The 20,053-nt window shown below is 42.5% G+C and overlaps 1 protein-coding gene across 1 annotated transcript in view; it reads right to left on the bottom strand.

Moving 5' to 3' along the window:
* Positions 1-1,223: 1,223 nt before the first annotated feature.
* The window catches only part of CPNE4 (copine 4), a 170,105-nt gene continuing 151,275 nt past the window's right edge, over positions 1,224-20,053 (bottom strand). The window contains exons 11-15 of the mRNA XM_036760492.1: positions 16,411-16,465; positions 13,319-13,370; positions 8,411-8,544; positions 6,593-6,829; positions 1,224-2,998 (exon numbers count right to left, since the gene is read on the bottom strand). Of these exons, the coding sequence (XP_036616387.1) occupies positions 2,864-2,998; positions 6,593-6,829; positions 8,411-8,544; positions 13,319-13,370; positions 16,411-16,465 (613 nt within the window). The 3' untranslated portion in view covers positions 1,224-2,863. The remainder of the gene's footprint in view (positions 2,999-6,592; positions 6,830-8,410; positions 8,545-13,318; positions 13,371-16,410; positions 16,466-20,053) is intronic.

The raw sequence follows: 20,053 nt of genomic DNA on the forward strand, positions 1-20,053 counted from the left end.
TCTTAGGATCTAACCACATTGTTTTGTATTTGAACTTTGTGGTATTAAATAGTGTTTTCCTGGAGATGATCTATCAAGACTTTGGGTGTCATGCTGGGAAATTGTGGCTTTTCCCAAGTGGCTACATTTTGATAGTGGTGTGGAAAGGAAGACCTGCCCACCTGTCTTCTGAAGGGATGAATGTGTCCTCTTTGCCCCAATGTCATTTTGCTGTTTTTTATTCTATGATGGAAATGCTCACTGGATCAGAGTATCTCAAAGTTTAAGATGGGATTTTAGCTGCCATCTCAACCAGAGACAAAAGGAATCCCCTTTTCAACATCCCTTCCTAGTGGTAATGAAGCACACAGAGAGCTATAGTTGGAACCAGAGGACCCAGGCTCAAATCCCGGCTCTGTCACTGACAACCCATGTGACCTAGGCAAGCCACTTTATCTCCCTTGGCCTCAGTTTCCAAACCTGTAAAATGATGAAGTTGAACTCGATGACTTCTCAGGTCCCTTCCACCTATAAATCTATGATGAGGCCACTGTGTTATTTTTTGTACCCCACTTCTCTATAGACTATGGGAAAAACCTTAGGAAATGCATCGATGGAGGCCCAGCTACTGGGGCCACTCTGATGAGAGCCATTTCATCAGGCAGGAAGATGCCATTACTAAAGTATTGGTTACTATATCAAAGTGGACATGTGAGGTGTCTGAGGCTGGAGTTTTGGTAGAAGAGGATCACACAATGAGCACTCTGGCCAGTGACTCTGAGAATGGCAGTACTACCTCCTTCACCAGGTAGGGCCTTGCTCAGGAGATGGGTAACCCATTTGCCATCCTGTGCTCTCCAAATACCCTTCCTGAGTGTCCATCAGCAGGTGCTTGGTCACTTTATAAACACCTTGAGATGCCATATAAACACCCTGCTTCCATTGGGAACTCAATCTGTGCTAGGAAAATAGCTGCTCACCATTCTATAGTCAATTTGAGATTGACCACTACCTAGCTCAAGCCAACTGATAACTCAGTGAATGACCAGGAGCAGTAATCAGAGAGTTTCAGCATCTGAAGAGTCAACATTTCCCATGTGGTTAGAGACATGTCTCTAGAATGGCTGTCTATGCCTCAGTGGTGTTAGGGCAAAGTGGACTCATGATAAGGGGCCCAGCCACCCACACAGCCTACACTATCACTAGAAAATTGCCTTGAAAAGAGCAACAAGAACACAACTCTTAAAAAGAGATGTTGTAGTACCCAATTTATTCATAAAACAATACAGTTTAAATATTTATGATCTTTTTTTCAGTCAAACATTTCACCATCATTCCCAAAATGTTGTGCGTTTGGCTGACATGTATTTGCAGAGTTGGAGCTACGGGGAAGACAGTGTAGATCACACAGCTCTCTGATTTACCCATTTAAAAAAACAAGTAACAGCAAACCAAAACATACACAAAATAATAATAATAATGATAATAATAATAATGCTTAATACGGACTTGAAATTTATTTCCTCATCCTTCCAAAGGAAAACCATTTGCACCTTCTTCTGTCCATGCTTATAAAGCACCTGCCCCTCCTCTCCATGAGAGGAATAGATCGAAGGAAGAGATCTCAGAGGCATGAGGTCCTATTGCCTTGCTTTATAGTTGAGGAAAGGCCAGAGAGCCTAATTAACTTGCCCCAAATTACACGGATAGTTCATGGAAGAGCTGGGATTCAATCAGATGTGGTGACTCCATGAGATTTATAGAAATAAAACATTCAAATTTATGGCTAAAAACAGTCCAGATAAAAAACCAAGGAAGCATTACCCCTCCCCCCAGCATCTTGATGCTTTTGGGTAATTTCTCCAAACAGAATTTATCACTCTGAGTGAAGGGGCAAAACCAACCTAACAACCTCACAAATACACCCAGGCTAGGGCAAGTGAGGTCTACGTAGGCCTTGGAGTCCTATTACACAGCCTCATTATCTGAGAGTTGAATCGGCAGGGTCCATTGAGATCTAGACAACTTTGTTTTCTGGGGGCTGACATAAAGATGGAACCATCCCTGCAGGTCAGTTAACACGAGGGACAGGGCTGGGCCAAGCTTCTCTATTCTTTAGTGGGAGATGTAGTGATGAAACAATGAGACATTGTAGCGTAGACCTGGTGGATTCAGTCTCCTTCCTTCATTCTCACATCTTTGTAGTTTGCTATGGTCATTTTGCTGCTATGAGATGATGAGAGACGGCGTACTTCTCAAGCAGTATAGAAATGTCCTGCCTGAGATGATCTTCCCATTCGGCCCCCAAAGTCTTTTAGAAGACCCAGGGCTACTTCCTGAAATCTGTGCCTCTCTGTGTCACTCCCTTCCCTAAGCAGAGCCTGGCAAGAACAAACCAATCTTGGCAGGGAAGAATCATAGACAACAACTGCAAAATGGTATTATTTTTATTGGAAACATGCAAAATACAGTCCATGCATCTGCCATTTTGAAAAAATCTTTCATCCTTTAGCAGAGGAAACCAAATACTTTTTTTGGCTATCGATGCTCAATAAATATTTCAAAATGCTTTACAGTGTAAAGATAATAAGAAATTTAGCAAAATTTCAACAAACCTGTATAAAAAACAGATACAGATACCATTTTATTTCAAGGCGACATGCTGTGTAATGTAAAGAGTAAATTCTTTTTTTTTTTCATAAAAAGTCTTCAACAATACAACTGCTTAACAGATCCAAGCCTTGGGGCTACACATGCAGAAAAAAAATGTCAGTTAAAAATCACCAAAACGTGCTATTTTAATTTTTTTTAAGTACTGGAGTAGTAGGAATATTAAGTATTAGCAGGAATAATATTTGAGAACTCTGTAAAAGTATGGAGAAGTTCATGGTGCTAGTGTCCTGGAAGACTCATACATATCTGAGGAACATTTGGGTTTGATTCCTTTGCCGTTGTAATAGTCCACGACTTGATTTGGAACTTCAGCCAAAACACTCTTTGCAAGTGCCGCTGGAGATGCCTGTAGGAGAGAAGGCACAGAGGCTGACATATTTCCAAAGGCTGGGAGTTGGAATCAAGGAGTCTAGGTAGGTGTCTCTCATTCATTCAGTGATGCTATCTTGAGCCTCTACAGCAGTGATGCCAGGCTCAGATATACTGTACTTAAGGATCCCTGCCACCCCCTATGGACTTAGAAAACCACATATTAACATTTCCTGTGTTCTGTTGTATTTTTATTTTGTTAAATGTTGCCCAATTACATTTTTCTGGTTTGGGATCTACTTGGGAGTGTTGTAGGCTGTATGCTTCACACCTCTTTTCAGTCTGGTTCAATTTGATTCGATGTTCAGCAGACATTTTAAAAACACTTATGGAGAGAGACTGGTTCTAGGCTGTACTGGGGAAAGACACACAAAGATCTAATGTATTTGTCCCTCAAGGAGCTTGCGTTGTACTGGGAGGTGGGGTTGAAATGTTTGTTCAAATAATATATACTAATTTGAGGAAAGAAAGTTCAATGGCTATTAGAGAATCAGGAAAACCTTTTCCCTAGGAGGTGGTACCTGATCTGAGCCTTAAAAGATGATAACCAGTTAGAAAGGGAAAAGTGAAGAGGGAATGTGTTTTATGGGGGACAGACTGTGCAAATGCATGGAGGTGGAGGGTGAGATGCTGAGTTCATGGAACAGCTTGTCATCCAGTTTTGCTGAAATCTGTTTGTTTTTATCTCTATTTCTACTTCAACATCATTGTTTTAGCTATACATTTCTTGACATTTTTAGGTCTAGATAAGATACGCATGTGTGTATGATCCTGGAAATATATGGTGTATATTTGTTCATTCATTTCAGTTGTGCCCAACTCTTCATAACACTGCTTGGGGTTTTCTTGGCAAAGATACTCTGTGTGCGTGCATGCGTGCGTGCATGTGTGTGTGTGTGTGTGTGTGTGTGTGTGTACGTGTGTATGTGCATCTGTGCATCTATCTCTCTCTTCCCCGCCCCCATTTTAATCCTAGATCTGCCACTTACTTCCTGTGTAACCTTGGACAAGGTCTTCACTTCAGTTTCCTTATTTGTAAAATGAAGGGGTTTAGATAGATGAACTTTTACGGCCCTTCCAGCTCTAAAGTTATACTCCTATTAACACACACACACACACACACACACACACACACATATATATATGCATATTTCTAGAGCACACACACATATATATATATATATAAAATATAAAGAGTATTGCACGTAGAGTCAGAAGATCTGAGTTTAAATCGTGGCTCTGACATTTGCTGCTCATGTTTAGGCCTCAGTTTCCTTACCCATAAAAGGAGGAGGATGGACTAGATGGTCTTTCCACCTCTATAATCTATGTAATATAATTATATTCACTATGAAAATTATTGGCCCCTTAATGCAAAGGTTGGTGTGCGATTTAAATGGGGCCAGATGCAGTCCCTAAAGAATGAATTCTGATCCTTGCATTCTTGAACCCTCTTCTTGCTGGGGCACTAGGTAATCACTTATACAGAGTAAGGAGGTAGGCATAAGGCATGGTCACTGGAGTGCCACTGCTCTGCTAGGCCATTTCAGTGATCTAGTGACCTGTAGAAGTAAATGTATTATCTTGTGCACCTCCAAGCAAGAGTTGTATTAGAACTGCCCAAGTCTCTCTGCTATATTTTAGAGCTGGGAAGAGGGGAAAGGATGTTGGACTAGAAAGCTGCTAGCCCATTTAGACCCTTAGTGTCACATGTGCCTGACTCTACTTGTGACACCTGCATGGAAAAGGGACCTCAGTGGTCATCTGGTCCAACTTCACTTTGTAGATGAGGAAACTGAGTCCCAAGAAGGCGACATGACTTGCCCACAGTCAAATAGCCACTAAGCACCACAGGTAGCATTTGAATCTAAGACTCCTGACACCAGAACCAGGGCTCTTTCCATTGCGCCAAATTCTTTTCTCAGGTTGGTGCGGCATGGGCCCCGTAGAAGGTCGCTAGCGTACCTGTCTCATGGTATTGCTGTAGGAAAGATGGAGAGACGTGGGCTCAATGATGGGACAATGAAATGAACTGAGACGTGATTGAATGGCGAGACTCACAGGTCGGATGTAGGCTTGCTGGAGTGTTCCAGGAGTCTGTTCTTGGCCCTGTGCTATTTTACATTTTGCCAATGACCAGCATAAAGACATGTTGTTGTTCAGTCGTCTCTCAGTCCTGTCTGACTCTCGGTGACCCCATTTGGGGTTTTCTTGGCAAAGATGCTGCAGCGGTTTGCCATTTCCTTCTCCAGCTCATTTGACAGATGAGGAAACTGAGGCAAACAGGGTTAAGTGACTTGCCCAGAGTCACACAGCTAGGAAGTGTCTGAGGCCAGATGTGAATTCAGAAAGATGAGTCTTCCTGATCGTAGGCCCAGTTCTCTGTCCACTGTGCCTTGTAGTTGCCCCACCCCGATAAAGACATAGATCCTATCATTATCAAATGTTCAGATGACAAAAATTCTTGGATGGATGACTAGTGCACTAGATCAGGATCCAAACACCTTATTAGGGTCCAAAAAGATTTTGGGACATTGGGACAAGTCTAAAAATATGAAATTTTGATTGGGAGAAATGTGAAGTCCAGCACTTGTAACAGTGCCCTCATTAAAACCGCTTGATAGATGAGAAATCCCAGAGAGGGTAAATTATTTTCCCAACCTCACAGCAAATGTGGGACTAGAGCCCAGGTGTCCTGACTCATACCAGTGAACTTGCTGTTCTACCATGCCCTGACATCTAGAGAGGCAGCACAGACCAGTGGCAAGAGCACTGGGTTTGAATCCTGCGCATACTATCTGTGTGACCTCTGGGCCCGTTTCCTCATTGGTAAAATGAAAGAGTCAGACTCGGTGGCCTCTGAGGTCTTTCCCAACTCTAGAGCTAGGATCCTATGAACTGGACTGAACTTCTATACTGCCTATGTAGGTTTGGTTTTTATTTTATCTAGATGTGTCCTTATGTACTTCGTAGCTAGTAAAGATGCAACTCTGGGAGTGGGCTCAATTGTATCCTCTTTTTAAAAAGTGAGTCATATTATATACAGCCTACTTGAAAAGCAGAAATGTAATTAGGAATAAGAACTTTGCATTCAACCCAGCCTAGGGTTTTCAGGGATTCCTGCCAGGGTCCCAGGAGCTCAAGGAAAACGCTGTTCAGGTAGAATGGCTGCTATCATCCTGTGCCTGTATGATCAAGGAAGACGCTGACATTGGCTCAGTGTTAAAGCCAGGCCCGTGCCCAGCAGTAACACAGCCAGGTTCCAGGTAGCGCGAACAAGGAATTTCTTGAAATGGTCACAGGTATTTGAAATTATAATTATGTAAAATATGTAAAAATTGATTCTAGACCAAGAGAAACATATGATATGAATTTGAATCGTGTGGCCACTTCAAGAGGTTCAATATTCACACTAATGGGGACCCAGCTGAGCTAGTCAGCTCAGCGACTGACTAAGATCCATATGCTAGAGTCTGTAAAGGTCAGTCTGGGATGCATTTATCAATAATGTATTCCCTAATCCTTTCCCCTCCCTCCTTGTCTCTCTGATTCCCAAGAAAAACCTGCTTACATGTTTAAAGTTCCGGAATGGCACAAACTGGACGATATCTCGGAGGACAGGCTCTCCTTTGGGGGACCTCAGGATCCCGTCATCCCCATCCAGCATCTGCATATCGCTGAAGTCGGCATTGCCAACACCGACTATGATGACGGACATGGGGAGGTGGGAGGCGTGGACGATGGCCTCCCTGGTGTCAGCCATGTCTGTGATGACGCCATCTGTCAGGATCAGCAGGATGAAATATTGCTGTATTTAGAAATGGAAGGGGTTGGGGCAGGATGTTGGGGAGAGGAGAGAGGGAGACAAGAATAACAATCAGGCAACTGATCTCATAACGACTAGCGTCCACACTCACTCGATCTTATCCCCAAAGCCATAGATGGTTGGCAATATATACTGGTAGAAGGACTGCCTCCCACTGCCAGAATCACAGATCCTTCCTATACTTTTTGGGGCATTGGGACAAGTCTAAAAATATGAAATTCTGATTGGGAGAAATGTGAAGTCCAACACTTGTAACAATGCCCTCATTAAAACCACTTGATGTTTTGAGAGATCCCAGAGAGGGTAAATTATTTTCCCAACATCACAGCAAACGTAGGACTAGAGCCCAGGTGTCCTGACTCATACTGGTGAACTTGCAATAAAATAGCCCACAATGCCAAGCGGCATCCTGAAGAGCTTACAGTAATGCTTGCCAGAAGAAATATCTCAGGAATTGACAAACTCCAATATAATTTTTACAGTAATCCTATGGTGCCCAATCTGCAGAGTGAGTAAGTAAAAGCCTATCATTATCTGAAAATTCAGAATGACCAGCTTTGGGGAAAAATGCACTTAAAAGGCCATAAAGGTGAATTTGCTATTTACTTCTCCCTTTTCCCCATAATCCTAAAAATGTGTATTTAAAAATTATAGCTTAGCCAAAGACATACTGAAGAACACTGTGGAATGGGTAATAAATTGAAACTAGTCATAAAAGGAAAGTGTGGAGATAAAAATTTTAAAACCCTGTTCGTCTCATGATCTGAAAGCATTTTACAGGAAGAAAAACTCTGCTCCTTGCCTACAAACTATATCCATAGCCTTGGTTGACAAGACATTGGACCATTGGTTCTATTGATCTGAAGAAGGATGGGGTATGAAAGTGTAGATGGATCAGTGTAATTCCCTACTTGTACTATGAAAAACTAAAACCAGAACATAAAACTCAACTTATACTGATGGCACACCTATAGTGGTATTTTTCACGTAATCTGTGAAATATGACATCGATTCATCTCAGTTTTTCTTTCTGCCCCATTTCTATCTGTGGATTTATTTCTCTCTATAACCTGTCCTGCATCCCTATATTCTAGATAATAAAGTAAAAAAGAAAAATAGCTCTTTGGATAGATCCTTTACAGAGGATTAATGGGAAAATACCTGGGAACCTGCCATTCTCCTACATTCAAAAATGCTGTTAAGGATTCCTTTGTACTTTTATAGGATCATACCTTCTAGGTTATTAACTCTAACCTATTACAATCATTCCATTTGAGCTATTTTCCCTTTACCCCTTTTTCATGTTATCTCAATTTATTATTATTTTTTCAACTGAGAGAAGATCAAGAAATTGAAGCAGGTTGCTAGGAATGAAGGGAAGAACCAGGAGGTGGGTCAAAGGGACCGATGCCTGTTTTAGTATCCAAGGGCCTCAGCAGCCCAGTTCATTTTAAAGAAAGGCCCTCCTCAGAGAGCTAATTCTCAGTATAGGAAAGGTATGGTCAGATGCCAGCAGAGAAAAGATGAGTTGAGGAATGCCAGGTACCTTGCCTCTCCCCTTACCGATGCCTCCTTGGTGTTGGTCTCCTCGGATGCAGACTTGGCCACCTTTTGGATAATAGGGGCAATGTTGGTAGGCCCATAGAGTTGTAGCTTAGGGAGGCAGCTCTGGTAAGCTTCAACAACTCCTTGGATTCCTTAAGAAAAAACAACAAGAAAGGCAAAACGATACAGTTAATAGGTAAGAGTGAAAACACCTCATCAAAGGTAGGAATGATGGGAGAAAGGGTATAAGACATGGGCAGAGAGACCTTGTGGGGTCAGGTCCACGGATGGAGACAGAGCCCCCATCCAGGAGTTAGTGTGTTAACAGTTAAAAGGTATTGCTAGGGTCAGGCATTCATTTACAAGGGAGGCATTGTGGGGCCATTGAAGCTGGGTGAGCAACAGTGGGAAGGTGGAAGAGTGGGAGGGAAGGTAGCATTTCATGTTCATATAGCTTGTTCCAGCACTTCACAGGAAGTGGGGCCTTCCAACGTGATTGTATGTGGATTATTTATTGACATGCGTGTGTGATTTCATCAGGGTGGGCGCTCCCTCCTCTGACAAAGATGTGGCCCCTTTCCATCTTAGACACTTTTTGTGAGCTGCTGTAGCTGGAAAACTCATCAGCCTGTAGCCAACCTGGTGATGAACCTGTCTGGCTTTAGCTAAGCTTGTCCTCTGAGGGGTGATAGATGGTCCATCACCAGACCCATACACAACAAACACCTTAGCTTAATTCCACTGACATGGCCTTTGAAAACCCAAGGTCATCTCCATAGTGAGGCACCAGACCAGGAGGAGCTGACATTTACTTGTTAATAGTTGGGAAATTATTCCAAATTTGATTTAATTCCACAATTGAGTTCCTATAACATACAAGACACTAGGTTAAGTACTAGGGATACAAAGAGAAAATGAAAAAAAAAGTCCCTGCCCTCAATGAGATTGTATTTTACTGGGAGAGGGGATGAGGGAAATGGAAGCAAGTACTAAAGTCAGGGTTTCCATCATCCATTCCCGATCGCTGTATTTTTGTTGTTCATTCATTTTAGTCATGCCTGACCCTTTGTGATCCCCTGTGGGGTTTTCTTAGCAGAGATGCTGGAGTGCTTTGCCATTTCTCCAGCTTATTTTACAGATGAGGGAGCTGAGGCAATCAGGATTAAGTGGCTTGCCCAGGGTCACACAGCTAGCAAGTATCTGAGGCTGGATTTGAACTCAGATCTTCCTGACTCTAGGCCCAGTGCCCTATCCACTGTGTCACCTAGCTGGCCCACTACTGGATAGCGTAATGGTTAAAATTAAGATAAACTGAGGCACAAAGTTCTGAGCATAATCAATTTATTAGTAAAGCGTGAATTTACCAATAAATAAGATCTCAAATGAGAGAGATGACTCTTTTTTATAGTTTTGGTGAGAACAAAACAAAAACCAGAACTTTGTAGGTGGGGAATAAATTATGATTGATTAAAAGAATTTGACATCTTCAATGGTAAAACCAGTATGATCGGTTAGAGAGCCAAGGCGTGGGGGACAATACGATTGGTTGAAAATTAGGAATGAGGGGCCAGTAACAACGCCCCCCTTCCCTCCTGTGACTAACCAGTGTTCATCGTCAGAGTCCACCTGCAAGGTTAGAGACAGTTGACCAGATTTCTTTGGATAACAGACCAGACATCCTTGACACAGGAACAGAACAGCGATTAATAAAATTGATAAACTTAACTTGTTACAGGTCACCTGAATTGGGAACTAAATTCAGAGACAAAGGACCGTGACTTAGGCAGTTACAAGACAAAATCAATTAAATGGAAACAGGATCAATTAAAAGGTGATGCAGAATCAATCTGATTCTTTCAATAGTCCTTGCAGAGTGCTTGGCACTCAGTAGGTGCTTAATAAATGCTGGTTTACTTACTGTTCTAGGTATCCACTTCTCTCTTGCCTTTTTTCTTTCCTTGCTCAAGCTCCCTTCCTTAGGCTGGGCAGCTAGGTAGATACAGATAGCTGGATGACCCTGGGCAAGTCACTTATCCCTGTCTGCCTCAGTTTCCTCATCTGAGAAATGAGCCGGAGAAGGAAGTGGCAAACCAATCCAGTATCTCTGCCAAGAAAACCCCACATGGGGTCACAAAGTGTCCAATATGATTAACAACCTTAATGGAAGGGATCCGGAGATGAAATTGTGTTTCTGAGTAAGGTTTGGGGACTTTCTTGAAGTCTCATCTTTTTTTCTTTTAATCTTCTATTTCATGTCAAACGTAAATTGGACCTTGGAATTTGGATGAGGGACTTCTCTTGTGTTCTCACAGAGAGGCTGTTCTGAGACTCTGAAGACATCTCACCCCTCCCTAAAGCTCTAGTTGGAACAAGAGCTCCCAAATTGTGATTCATCCTTGTTCTGCAGATGAGCTAAGTTCAGTGATGCTTCTTATTGGTTGAGGTCTTCAGTATCATGCCTAAGATAAACAGGCTTGATTTTCCTTCCCCAGCATGGGGCAGATGGGTTAGAAGAGCATGAAGCAGATGGGGACAGCTTGTTTCTAAGACTGACTTGGTTGGAATCAAATAGTTCTTGGAGTTTAAGCTGCTGGGTGTGGGGAGGAAAGGGGATGAAGCCAGAGCGTGCATGTACACAGAAGGTGAGGGAGAGGAAGGAGTGGAAGCAGGGCCTTTGGAGAGTGGAATAATCCAGAAACAGGGGCTTGCTGTAATGTTACCAAACACATGATGATTGTCCATGCTGGTGCCAAGTTAACTGTTGGTGACTGTGTGAAAGTCGACCTTAGGATTCAGGGTTTCCCCAGCCCAAGGCAGGTGGAAAGTAAGTTATCCTGGCACATGTTCCTTCCCTTTTAAGCCTGTTGGGGAGGAAATTAGAGGCTGGAAGCAAGGCATAATGGAAAGAACTCACTTGGGATCTAGAGACAGGAGACCTGGGTTCAAGCAGACCAGGCTTCTCCCAAGATTTGCTAGCTGTGTGAGTGAAAGAATGAGAAAAACATTCATTAAGCACTTACTATGTGCCAGATACTAAGGATACAAATAGAAAAAATGAGATCCAAGAGCTCACACTTTAATTAGGAGATAGAACATATAAAAATCTTGGTTGCAGGGAGGATGAAAGGGACCTTAGGTAAAGTCAGCATGTTGGACAAGAGTGTCAGAGTCTGAGAGGCATGGAGGCCGGGCAGATGGTGAGTCTTGGAGAACCTTGGGGGCAATGACTAGGGCCAAGTCATCATAGCTCTTTGAACCTTAATTTCTTCATCTGTAAAATGAAGATAATTGGGCTTTCACTGCCCATAGGGCTGCTATAAAGTGCTAGAATATGAGTTGGGATTGCTGCCTAGCCTGATGGCATATAGAAACATTTTGGGCATGCTTGTCTTGACAGTGGCATGTGAACATATTGGAGTGGAAGCAAGAGTTGTTCTGGGATAATTCTTTTTTTAAAAAAATATCATTTATTTGTTTTTTGGTTTATTTAGTAGAATCGAATGAGGAAACCTTTGGATGAAGCTGACAGAATGGGGAACCTTCGAGATGCCCTTTTGGAGGGTCTAGGAAATAGTTCTTGAAAGGGTGCAGGGCTCACTACTTCTGTTCTTCATCTCTCATCATATCTGCACACAGGACACACATAGACTTAACATATAATCCATGTGTGTGACTGAGTCTTGTGTTGTAAAGGGACCCAAAGGACTGACAAAGAGCCTTGCCTTCTGAGTAAGCACTGTATTCCTCTAGTACAGGCTTTAGAGTGGCCTAGAGTGCCCTGAACGTGCACATTTTGGCTAAATTCTTGAAGCACAAGGAAATCATAGATTGGGAACTGAAAATCACATTAGAGGACGTCTAGTTCAACCCCCTCCCTTATAGATGAGGACAGAGTCCCAGTGACAGTAAGTAACTTAATTAGAGCCACCCAGGTCCCTGGACTGCAATTCTAGTATTCTCTTTGTTGGACCACGGAGCACCAGGGTGAATATTACTGGATCCAAAAGCAATGGGGCTGGCTCTGTTATTTATTGTCTCTGTAACTTTGGCAAATCCGATACAAGTGAACAAGAATTTAATAAACACCTATTACATACAAGGCAGGAAGCGGTGAGGTGGATAGAGCACTGGGCCTGGAGGCAAGAAGCCCTGAGTTCAAATTTGGCCTCAGACACTAACTGTGTGACCCTGGGCAAGTCTCCTTGTCTTAATCATTACACTGGAGAAGGAAATGGCAAACCACTCTGGTATCTTTGCCAAGAAAATCCCATAGATGGTATGGTCCACGGGATTGTGATCAGACAACAACAATATAGAAGGCGCAATGCCTTCTATAAACAAAATTTAAAAAATAGTTCCTGCCTTCAAGGACCAATTGCTTCATTCTCTGGGTCTCAGTTCCCTTCATGTGCAGAAATGAGAGGGTCGTCTTTATCTTCTCTAAGGTCCTTCCTAATTTTCAATCTGATTGTCTTAAGCCATTTTTTTCAAGTTCCTTTCCCTCCCTCTTCCTGCATTCTCACACTCCTATGGACTGCAATGGGCTGGTAATAGACAAATAACTCTTGTCATCAGAGAAGGTACCATCTTGGGAATCCCAAGGCTGATCATGGTACAGAAGGCCAATCTTGATCCAGGAATGATTATCACACTATGGTTTTGTATGTGAGAAGAAGAGTGGCTCAGAGAATTGGAGCTGAAAAGGACCTTATGGGCAATCAGACCCACCTCCCTTCTCCTCAACCCTCCATTTTACAAATGAGGAAACTAAGGTCCAAGAACATGAAGCACCTTGCCCAAAGTCCTATGTACAAGTAACAGCAGGGATTCAAACCCAGGTGCTCAGACTCCAAATCCTAAGTTCTTTCCATTGTATTATGTTGCACACAGGCTGTAAGATCGGTTTACATTAAACTGTGATTTTACCTGCACATTCTGGATTGTCTTCATTAAAATTGATTGCAAAGTCATGAGAGACCTAGACACCAATTAAAAAAAATGAAATAAAAAAAGGAAGAGAAAAGAATTACAATTTTAATCCAGTAAGGAGGCCCTGGGGTTTAAAGTTTGCAAACAAATGTCCATTACATTCATTATGGGTTTAACAGCAGGAATCATGTTAAGCCTTTCTCCAATCAATCCAAGAAGGAAGATAAATTCTCAGCTCCCTGGGGAGTAGAAGTGACAGGGAAATTTGTTGAATAATGTTTGGCAAGGAGTGGGGTAAGGGAGAGGAAAGATGCTGAAGGAAAATAGAAACAAATGGGTCAGAGAACCACAAGTCTAAATAGCCTGGGAATGCTAGACACAGATTGGTGGCTTGGACTCTGGAGGGGTCTATGACCTGGGTGATGAATATTTTTTTTAAAAAAATAAGTTTTATAGCCTAATCGAGCCTTCTGCTCATGATAATGAACAGAGGAGCTCCGGTTTGAGGTGTTGGTATTTCAGCATAAATTCAAAGCAAAGGAAAACAGGAAGAATGATAAAAAGTAGAAAATGCCCAGTAAAATAGAGGTGAACTTGACCATGATTGAACTTTTGAAAAGCAACAATGCAGCAGACTTATCTTTAGCCTATCTTCCCATATGGATTTTTTTTAACTGTTCATTGTTGATATGTACAAGGACAGCCAACAGAATGGTATTTACTCTTTTCTTTCTGAAAACCCCCAAGACACAAGGGGTGACAGAAGCTCAAGTGTCTGGAACTTACTATAGCTGGACATCCAAGAGAAGAGAAAATGGTCTTCCCAATCTTGAGAATCTTGGGATAGACAGACCCCCACAGTAAGAGGGGATCACTAATTAAAGCCAGGGAAAGCTCACACCCGGACATCTTTGCAATTCCCCCTCAATAGAGAAAGCATTGTGCAGTGGACAGAACACTGACTTGGGAATCAGCAGCATCTGGGTTTGAGTTATACCTCAGATACATTCTCGTCATGTGACTGGCATGTCCCTTAATCTCTCTGGGCCTCAGTTTCCTCACCTGTATAATGAGGGGTTGGATGTGATGACCTCTAAGGTCTCTCCAGTTCTGAATTTATGGTCTCTGAGAGCTAGTAGCTAATTGGATTAGGAGAGAAACTTCCCTTATGCATAGAGTTCAAAGGCCGTGAAACAGCCTGGACTGAGGATGGGAGAACAGGAACCTCAGGTACTAGGTGGTATATTTAAAATTCAAATGGGTCCAAAATTGTGACTCGTGAAAATAATTTTCACAAATTTGAGGAACTGATCATTGCAGCATCTGCCCCATTTGGGAGGGAGCCCACAAGCTGGTAAATAGGTCACTGGGGTAAAAACCCCATCACCACAACTGATGCCCTCTTCCCTGGCTGCTCCTTTGTGAGTGGAGTTGGAGAAGGGGCAGAAAAGAGGGTTTAAAGCACCTTGGGACCCAAGTCAAGAAGAGGAGACAAGTCTGCCGACTAAGGACCAGAGCAGTAATGAGGACAGAGCAGTATGGGGTTTGTCCAAGGGTCCTCCATTTGAGACGGTGCTGAAATTTAACCTGGCCACTCCTGCAGCACTAATAGAAACAACCATAGTTAGCACCTACTTAGCAAGAATAATTAGTGAAAATAGGAAGATGCCAGATGGACATCATTAATAATGCTCAACTCTGAGCTTATGACAACTAATTTCCCTCCTGCTCTCAAATTTGTCTGAATTATTTCTGGTGTTATTTTCATATCACAAATAACGTTCATGGGAGGATACCTTTTGTGCTGTTTACTCAAAGTACCAAAATGGCTTGTGTTGGTTTTGAGATCTCGGCCCTGGTGGGGGGTAGTCTGACATGGCTTTTCAAGTTCGGGATGTGAGGCAGAAAGGAGCCAGAAGTAAAAGCACCTAGCCAGGGCAGCCTTTGCTATCACCAATGGAAAGTGGGCATAAGAGAGACTTGGGCTTCTATTTTACATGGTCTCCAAAAGAAATATTCTCTTTGGGGAAACTACCTTTACCTAACCTTGCCCTTAAGGCATATCCCAGGCTCAGGCTCTACCAGGAAGCCTGTTCTCATACCTCTGCACGGATCCTTCCATGTCATAGCATCTGAATATTTCGTGCCATCTCTTACGATATCTGGTGGTTGTTCAGTCATTTTCAGTCATGACCCCATTTGGGGTTTTCTTGCCATAGACACTGGAGTGGTTTGCCATTTCCTTCTCCAGCTTATTTTACAAATGAGGAAACTGAAGCAAACAGAGGGAAGTGACTTGCCCAGGGTCACACAGCTAGGAAGTGTTTGAGGTCAGATTTGAACTCAGGAAGATGAGTTTGGTACTCTGTGCACTATGGTGTCACCTAGCTACCCTCTACTGAAGTGTGTGTGTGTGTATTTATATATATATATATATGTATATATATATATGTGTGTGTGTGTGTATGTATTTATATATATATGTGTGTGTGTGTATGTATTTATATATATATATGTGTGTGTGTGTGTGTGTGTGTGTGTGTATACACATTTCCGAGGAGTTTGTTGGTTTCACTAGCCTACCAAAGGGTTTCATGTCACAAAAATGGCAGAAATCATTGTACTGGTTCCTTCACAAACCAGATTTTAAACCCAGATGAGTAGCTCTGCTAGAAGCACATTAATAAGTATTTTGCCAATGCTAAGGTACTCTGAGTTGCAAGACATAGACTTACTGAATATTTCTGCAATGCTAGGGTCATGTCCTCAAGAGGCTGGACAGCAGGACAATTCCTCTGGTCTGTTACAGCATTACAGTTGACTGATTCTCTTATGGTAGATCATAAACCAAGTGTTTCAGTCTGTGATGACCTAACCTCAATGTTTTTACTTGGCTCAGTTCTTTTATCCACATAGGGAAAGGGAATAAGGGAATAATATATGTGACCTGCTATGTGTCAGGAACTGTGCTAAATGCTATGCAGGTCTAGTGTAAACTAAACCTTAACAAACAGAGGCCAATAATGCTCGAGAGGATCTCAACCACTACCAAAAATGATCTCCTCTTCCCCCAATCCCCACCCACTCACCGTGTACTCTGGAGGTATCCTGGCTCCAAAACCAAAAGCTGGAAACATTTTGTCACTGAAATGAAGATTAAAAAAAAACCGATTGCTTTAATTTGCTTTCTGATGAAGAAATACAGGAATCTACATTACCTGTCTGGGAGAAGCGATGGCATGACATCAAATGGTTCTAATAGTATGGGAGCACAGACTGAAGGGTGGAGGGGGCCTTCAAGGCCATCTCATTTAAACCTTTATTTTACAGGTGAACACTGAGGGCTAGAGAAATGCAGTGGCTTGTTTATGATCTCACAAGTAGTGACAGGCACTGCACTGGAACTCAGATCCAGGATGATTTTCTCTAGGCTCCACTGCCCACTTCAGGTGTGATAGGAAATAAGGAGGGAAGGGGTCACAGAATCAGCAGACGACCTCACAACCCTTGTTTGTTATGAGTCTCAACTTCTAGCTTTTTACTGGATTTAATAACAAGGAAAGGAAGGGCCTCAAAGTCTTTTAAATTCTCTTGCATCCATAGAGATGATAAAAAGAAGCGACATATTTACATGTTGAGGCACAGGAAAAAATAATCATCCATTTTGTTTTATACCACAGCCATGTCTGTTCATGTCATACCTCCTCAACTCCTTAGCAGCTGGGATTCCCCCAGGATTCAGAGGCAGCATGGTGGAGTAGAGAGAAAGTTATGAGTTCAAGTTTTGCCTCTGTGTGACCCTGGACAAGTCACTTAACATCTCACTACTCCAGGCAACTTTGTAAGACTATAAATTGCAGAGAAGGTGCCAGTGTGAATTGGTAGAGGGCATTTTTCATCTGGGAGTTCCCCATACCTATTAAATCACAGGTCCAGTCTGTCTCTATTTCCCCTAAACACAGTGCCTAGTGCCATAAATGCTGAATAAGTATGTGCTGGATGAGTGTGGATGAATGTTCTATGCACTGGCGGAATAAGTCTGTAAGTGCTCAGGAATTGCCTGTCTAGGAAAGGAAAACTCAAAAGAGCGTGTGAAAACCTAGCAGGACGATGCACGTAGCATTCTGGGGTCTCTGCTGTCGGCCATGACATCTGTAAAATGGGATTGATAAGAACATCTACTTCGCAGTGTGGTTTTGAGGATCAAATGAATGAATACAGGCACAGTGCTTTGCAAACCTTAAAAATGCTATGTAAACGTCAGCTTTTGTCGTTGCTGTTATCACGTGCTCAAACCGTACCATACCCTGGTGTATGTTAAAATGCAACCCTCTTGGTATTTCTGACTCAAATTCCTGGGATAACAAGTAGGTTAGGCTCACAATATTATGTAGTTATCCTTTCTATGTGGCACAAGATAGAGCCGCTACCCTCACTTCACTCCAAAATCTGGAAAATCCATGTGAAATTTTTTGGCCCTCCCTTCGTACCAGAGAAGTCTGAATTATTATGGCATTCAAAGATCAAATATATTGATATTATACAATACTTTATATATATTTGATGCATTCCTGAGTTTCTAAACTTTTTTCTGTGTTGTCTGCTGGCCTTCATGTTGCCTGTGGCTTCTGCTAAACTCCCCCCAAATTCCCATTTAATTTCTTATGCTAATCTGCAATATATTAAAACTGCAATGGGGAAAGCCATGATACGAAAAGAATAACCGTACTTAGTTTTATGGTCTTCTGATTAGCATGACAATATGTTGCTTTCTTCATAGTGACCTGAATTAATATTCCATTCACTTCCTCTCCTGTTAGGAATACATTAGCGATGCTGAGAAATGCTCCCAGTCCTCTCATAAGTTCATAGAGCTTGCTAACTCAACCAGAGTTCAGATCTGTACTGGACCGTTGAAATGCCCTTACTTTGTTCTTCATGGTACCATGGTGGTTGTCAGGGATCCATCATCTATGATCTCATGGATCCTGTAACAGTGGACATAGTAGGTACACCCAAGAGAATGGGGAAGGGCTCAGAAGGTATTGTCAGTGAGGGGCTGTCACTCATCGTCGGACATGTGGAATTGTGGGGAGCCAGCTATATCCTGTTTAGGCCTCTTAGACCTCTGCAAGGCAGGGTCAATTGAGAATGGGTCTATGCATGGCAAGGCCAGTTTTAGGATAAGAAGACTTGGCAAAGAAAACCCGCCTTTGTAGCTGATTATCTATATGGGAGATGACAGAAATGTTTCAGTCTGGTTAGCCTTGAGGAAAAATAGTGTCTCACTCCCAGGAACAAGGAGATAAAAACTTAATCAATGCTTTATTGTACTCTTCTTTGAAGTCAGGATAACTCAGCAATTAACCTGTATAAAATACTGTCAGTAACTCCATTAAAATCAGTCTGTAGCTTGACTATACGACTCACCTAGCCCCATGTCTTTGTCTTTTTGTGTCAATTATTTCATCATATATTCATGCCACTGCAGGCATGTGGGATCATGCCACCCAAGCCTTTTTGTGTCCTGTTTGAAATCATAGCCCAACACACCTTATTTCCTTAGGGATTCCCACGACAAGAGGAAAGCCACTGGCCTCTCAGAGCTGTTCTATTCTACCATGAAGATGTCCTGGGAATTCTTTCTTCCCCTCCTTATTAGTTCTGAAGTTCTAATAGAATCCTTCACCCATGCCCCAAAGTTCTACTTCTTCTTACTTTTATATATAATCTAGAAAGAAACCTCACTTGGAAAAGAGGCTAGTGTAAGGCTCAGGCCCTTTGCCCACAGCTGACATTGCTACCCTCAGAGCTCAGCTGTCCAGCCTTGTGGTGGCAGTTTTCCCCTTCCCTTTGTGGAGAAGTTAGGGACTGATTCTGCCCCTTTACACATCTCATGTGATGGCATAACTGGCTAATCCTGGTAAATGTCTTCTCCTGCCCCTTCACACACATCCTCTCATGTGAGGTCATAACTGTCTAATCCTGGTAAATATCCTCTCCCAGCCTCGTGGTTCTGTAGAAGGAAAGATCTGAGTGTCTCATCTCCATCTTTCTCTACCACCCTTTGGACCCTTTTTTCTCTTCCTGTGGATGTTCCCTTATTCCCTCCTTTCAGAGGGCTAGGTTGGGCCTAGGGCTCCTCGAATTACTCCCTCTGTTCTTTTTATACCTTCTGAGTGCTTTTTAAAGGAACACTTTTCTCATGAACTGATGTTTCCTTTGGTTCACTTAAGGTAGAGGATTCACTGTAAAGATCTTATTCCTTAGAGTCTTCTCCTTACACTCAAGGCCTCGTGGCTTGACCTGGAAGGAGAAAGTGAGGCTGGTGACCTTGTACAGCCCTGCCTCACTCAGATCAAGGTCAGCTGCAAGTCATGTCATCATATCCCTGATGTCATGGTTCTCTTTAAGAACGAAGGACAAACACAGCCTTGGCTTGACCCACTTAGGGTTGGTGATTCCTATCCCACCCTTCTCACTATTAACTGCAGAACAAATGAATGGATTTAACCAACTTTATCCCAAAATCTGTAGGAGAACAGAAAAAGTAGGATTTGGGGTGATTGGTAAAAAAGTTCTTTCCTTCTGTCAGAATACAGCATATGCACCAATGAGTGACATCATAGTAAGTATAGAAGGCATCAGGGAGGATTTTGTGGGAGAAGTGGCCTGGGATGAGCCTTGAAGGACAATAAGGATTCTGAGAAGACTAGATGGGGAGTGAGGACA

This window comes from Trichosurus vulpecula, chromosome 5, assembly GCF_011100635.1.
Source record: "Trichosurus vulpecula isolate mTriVul1 chromosome 5, mTriVul1.pri, whole genome shotgun sequence".
Taxonomy (NCBI): Eukaryota; Metazoa; Chordata; class Mammalia; order Diprotodontia; family Phalangeridae; genus Trichosurus; species Trichosurus vulpecula.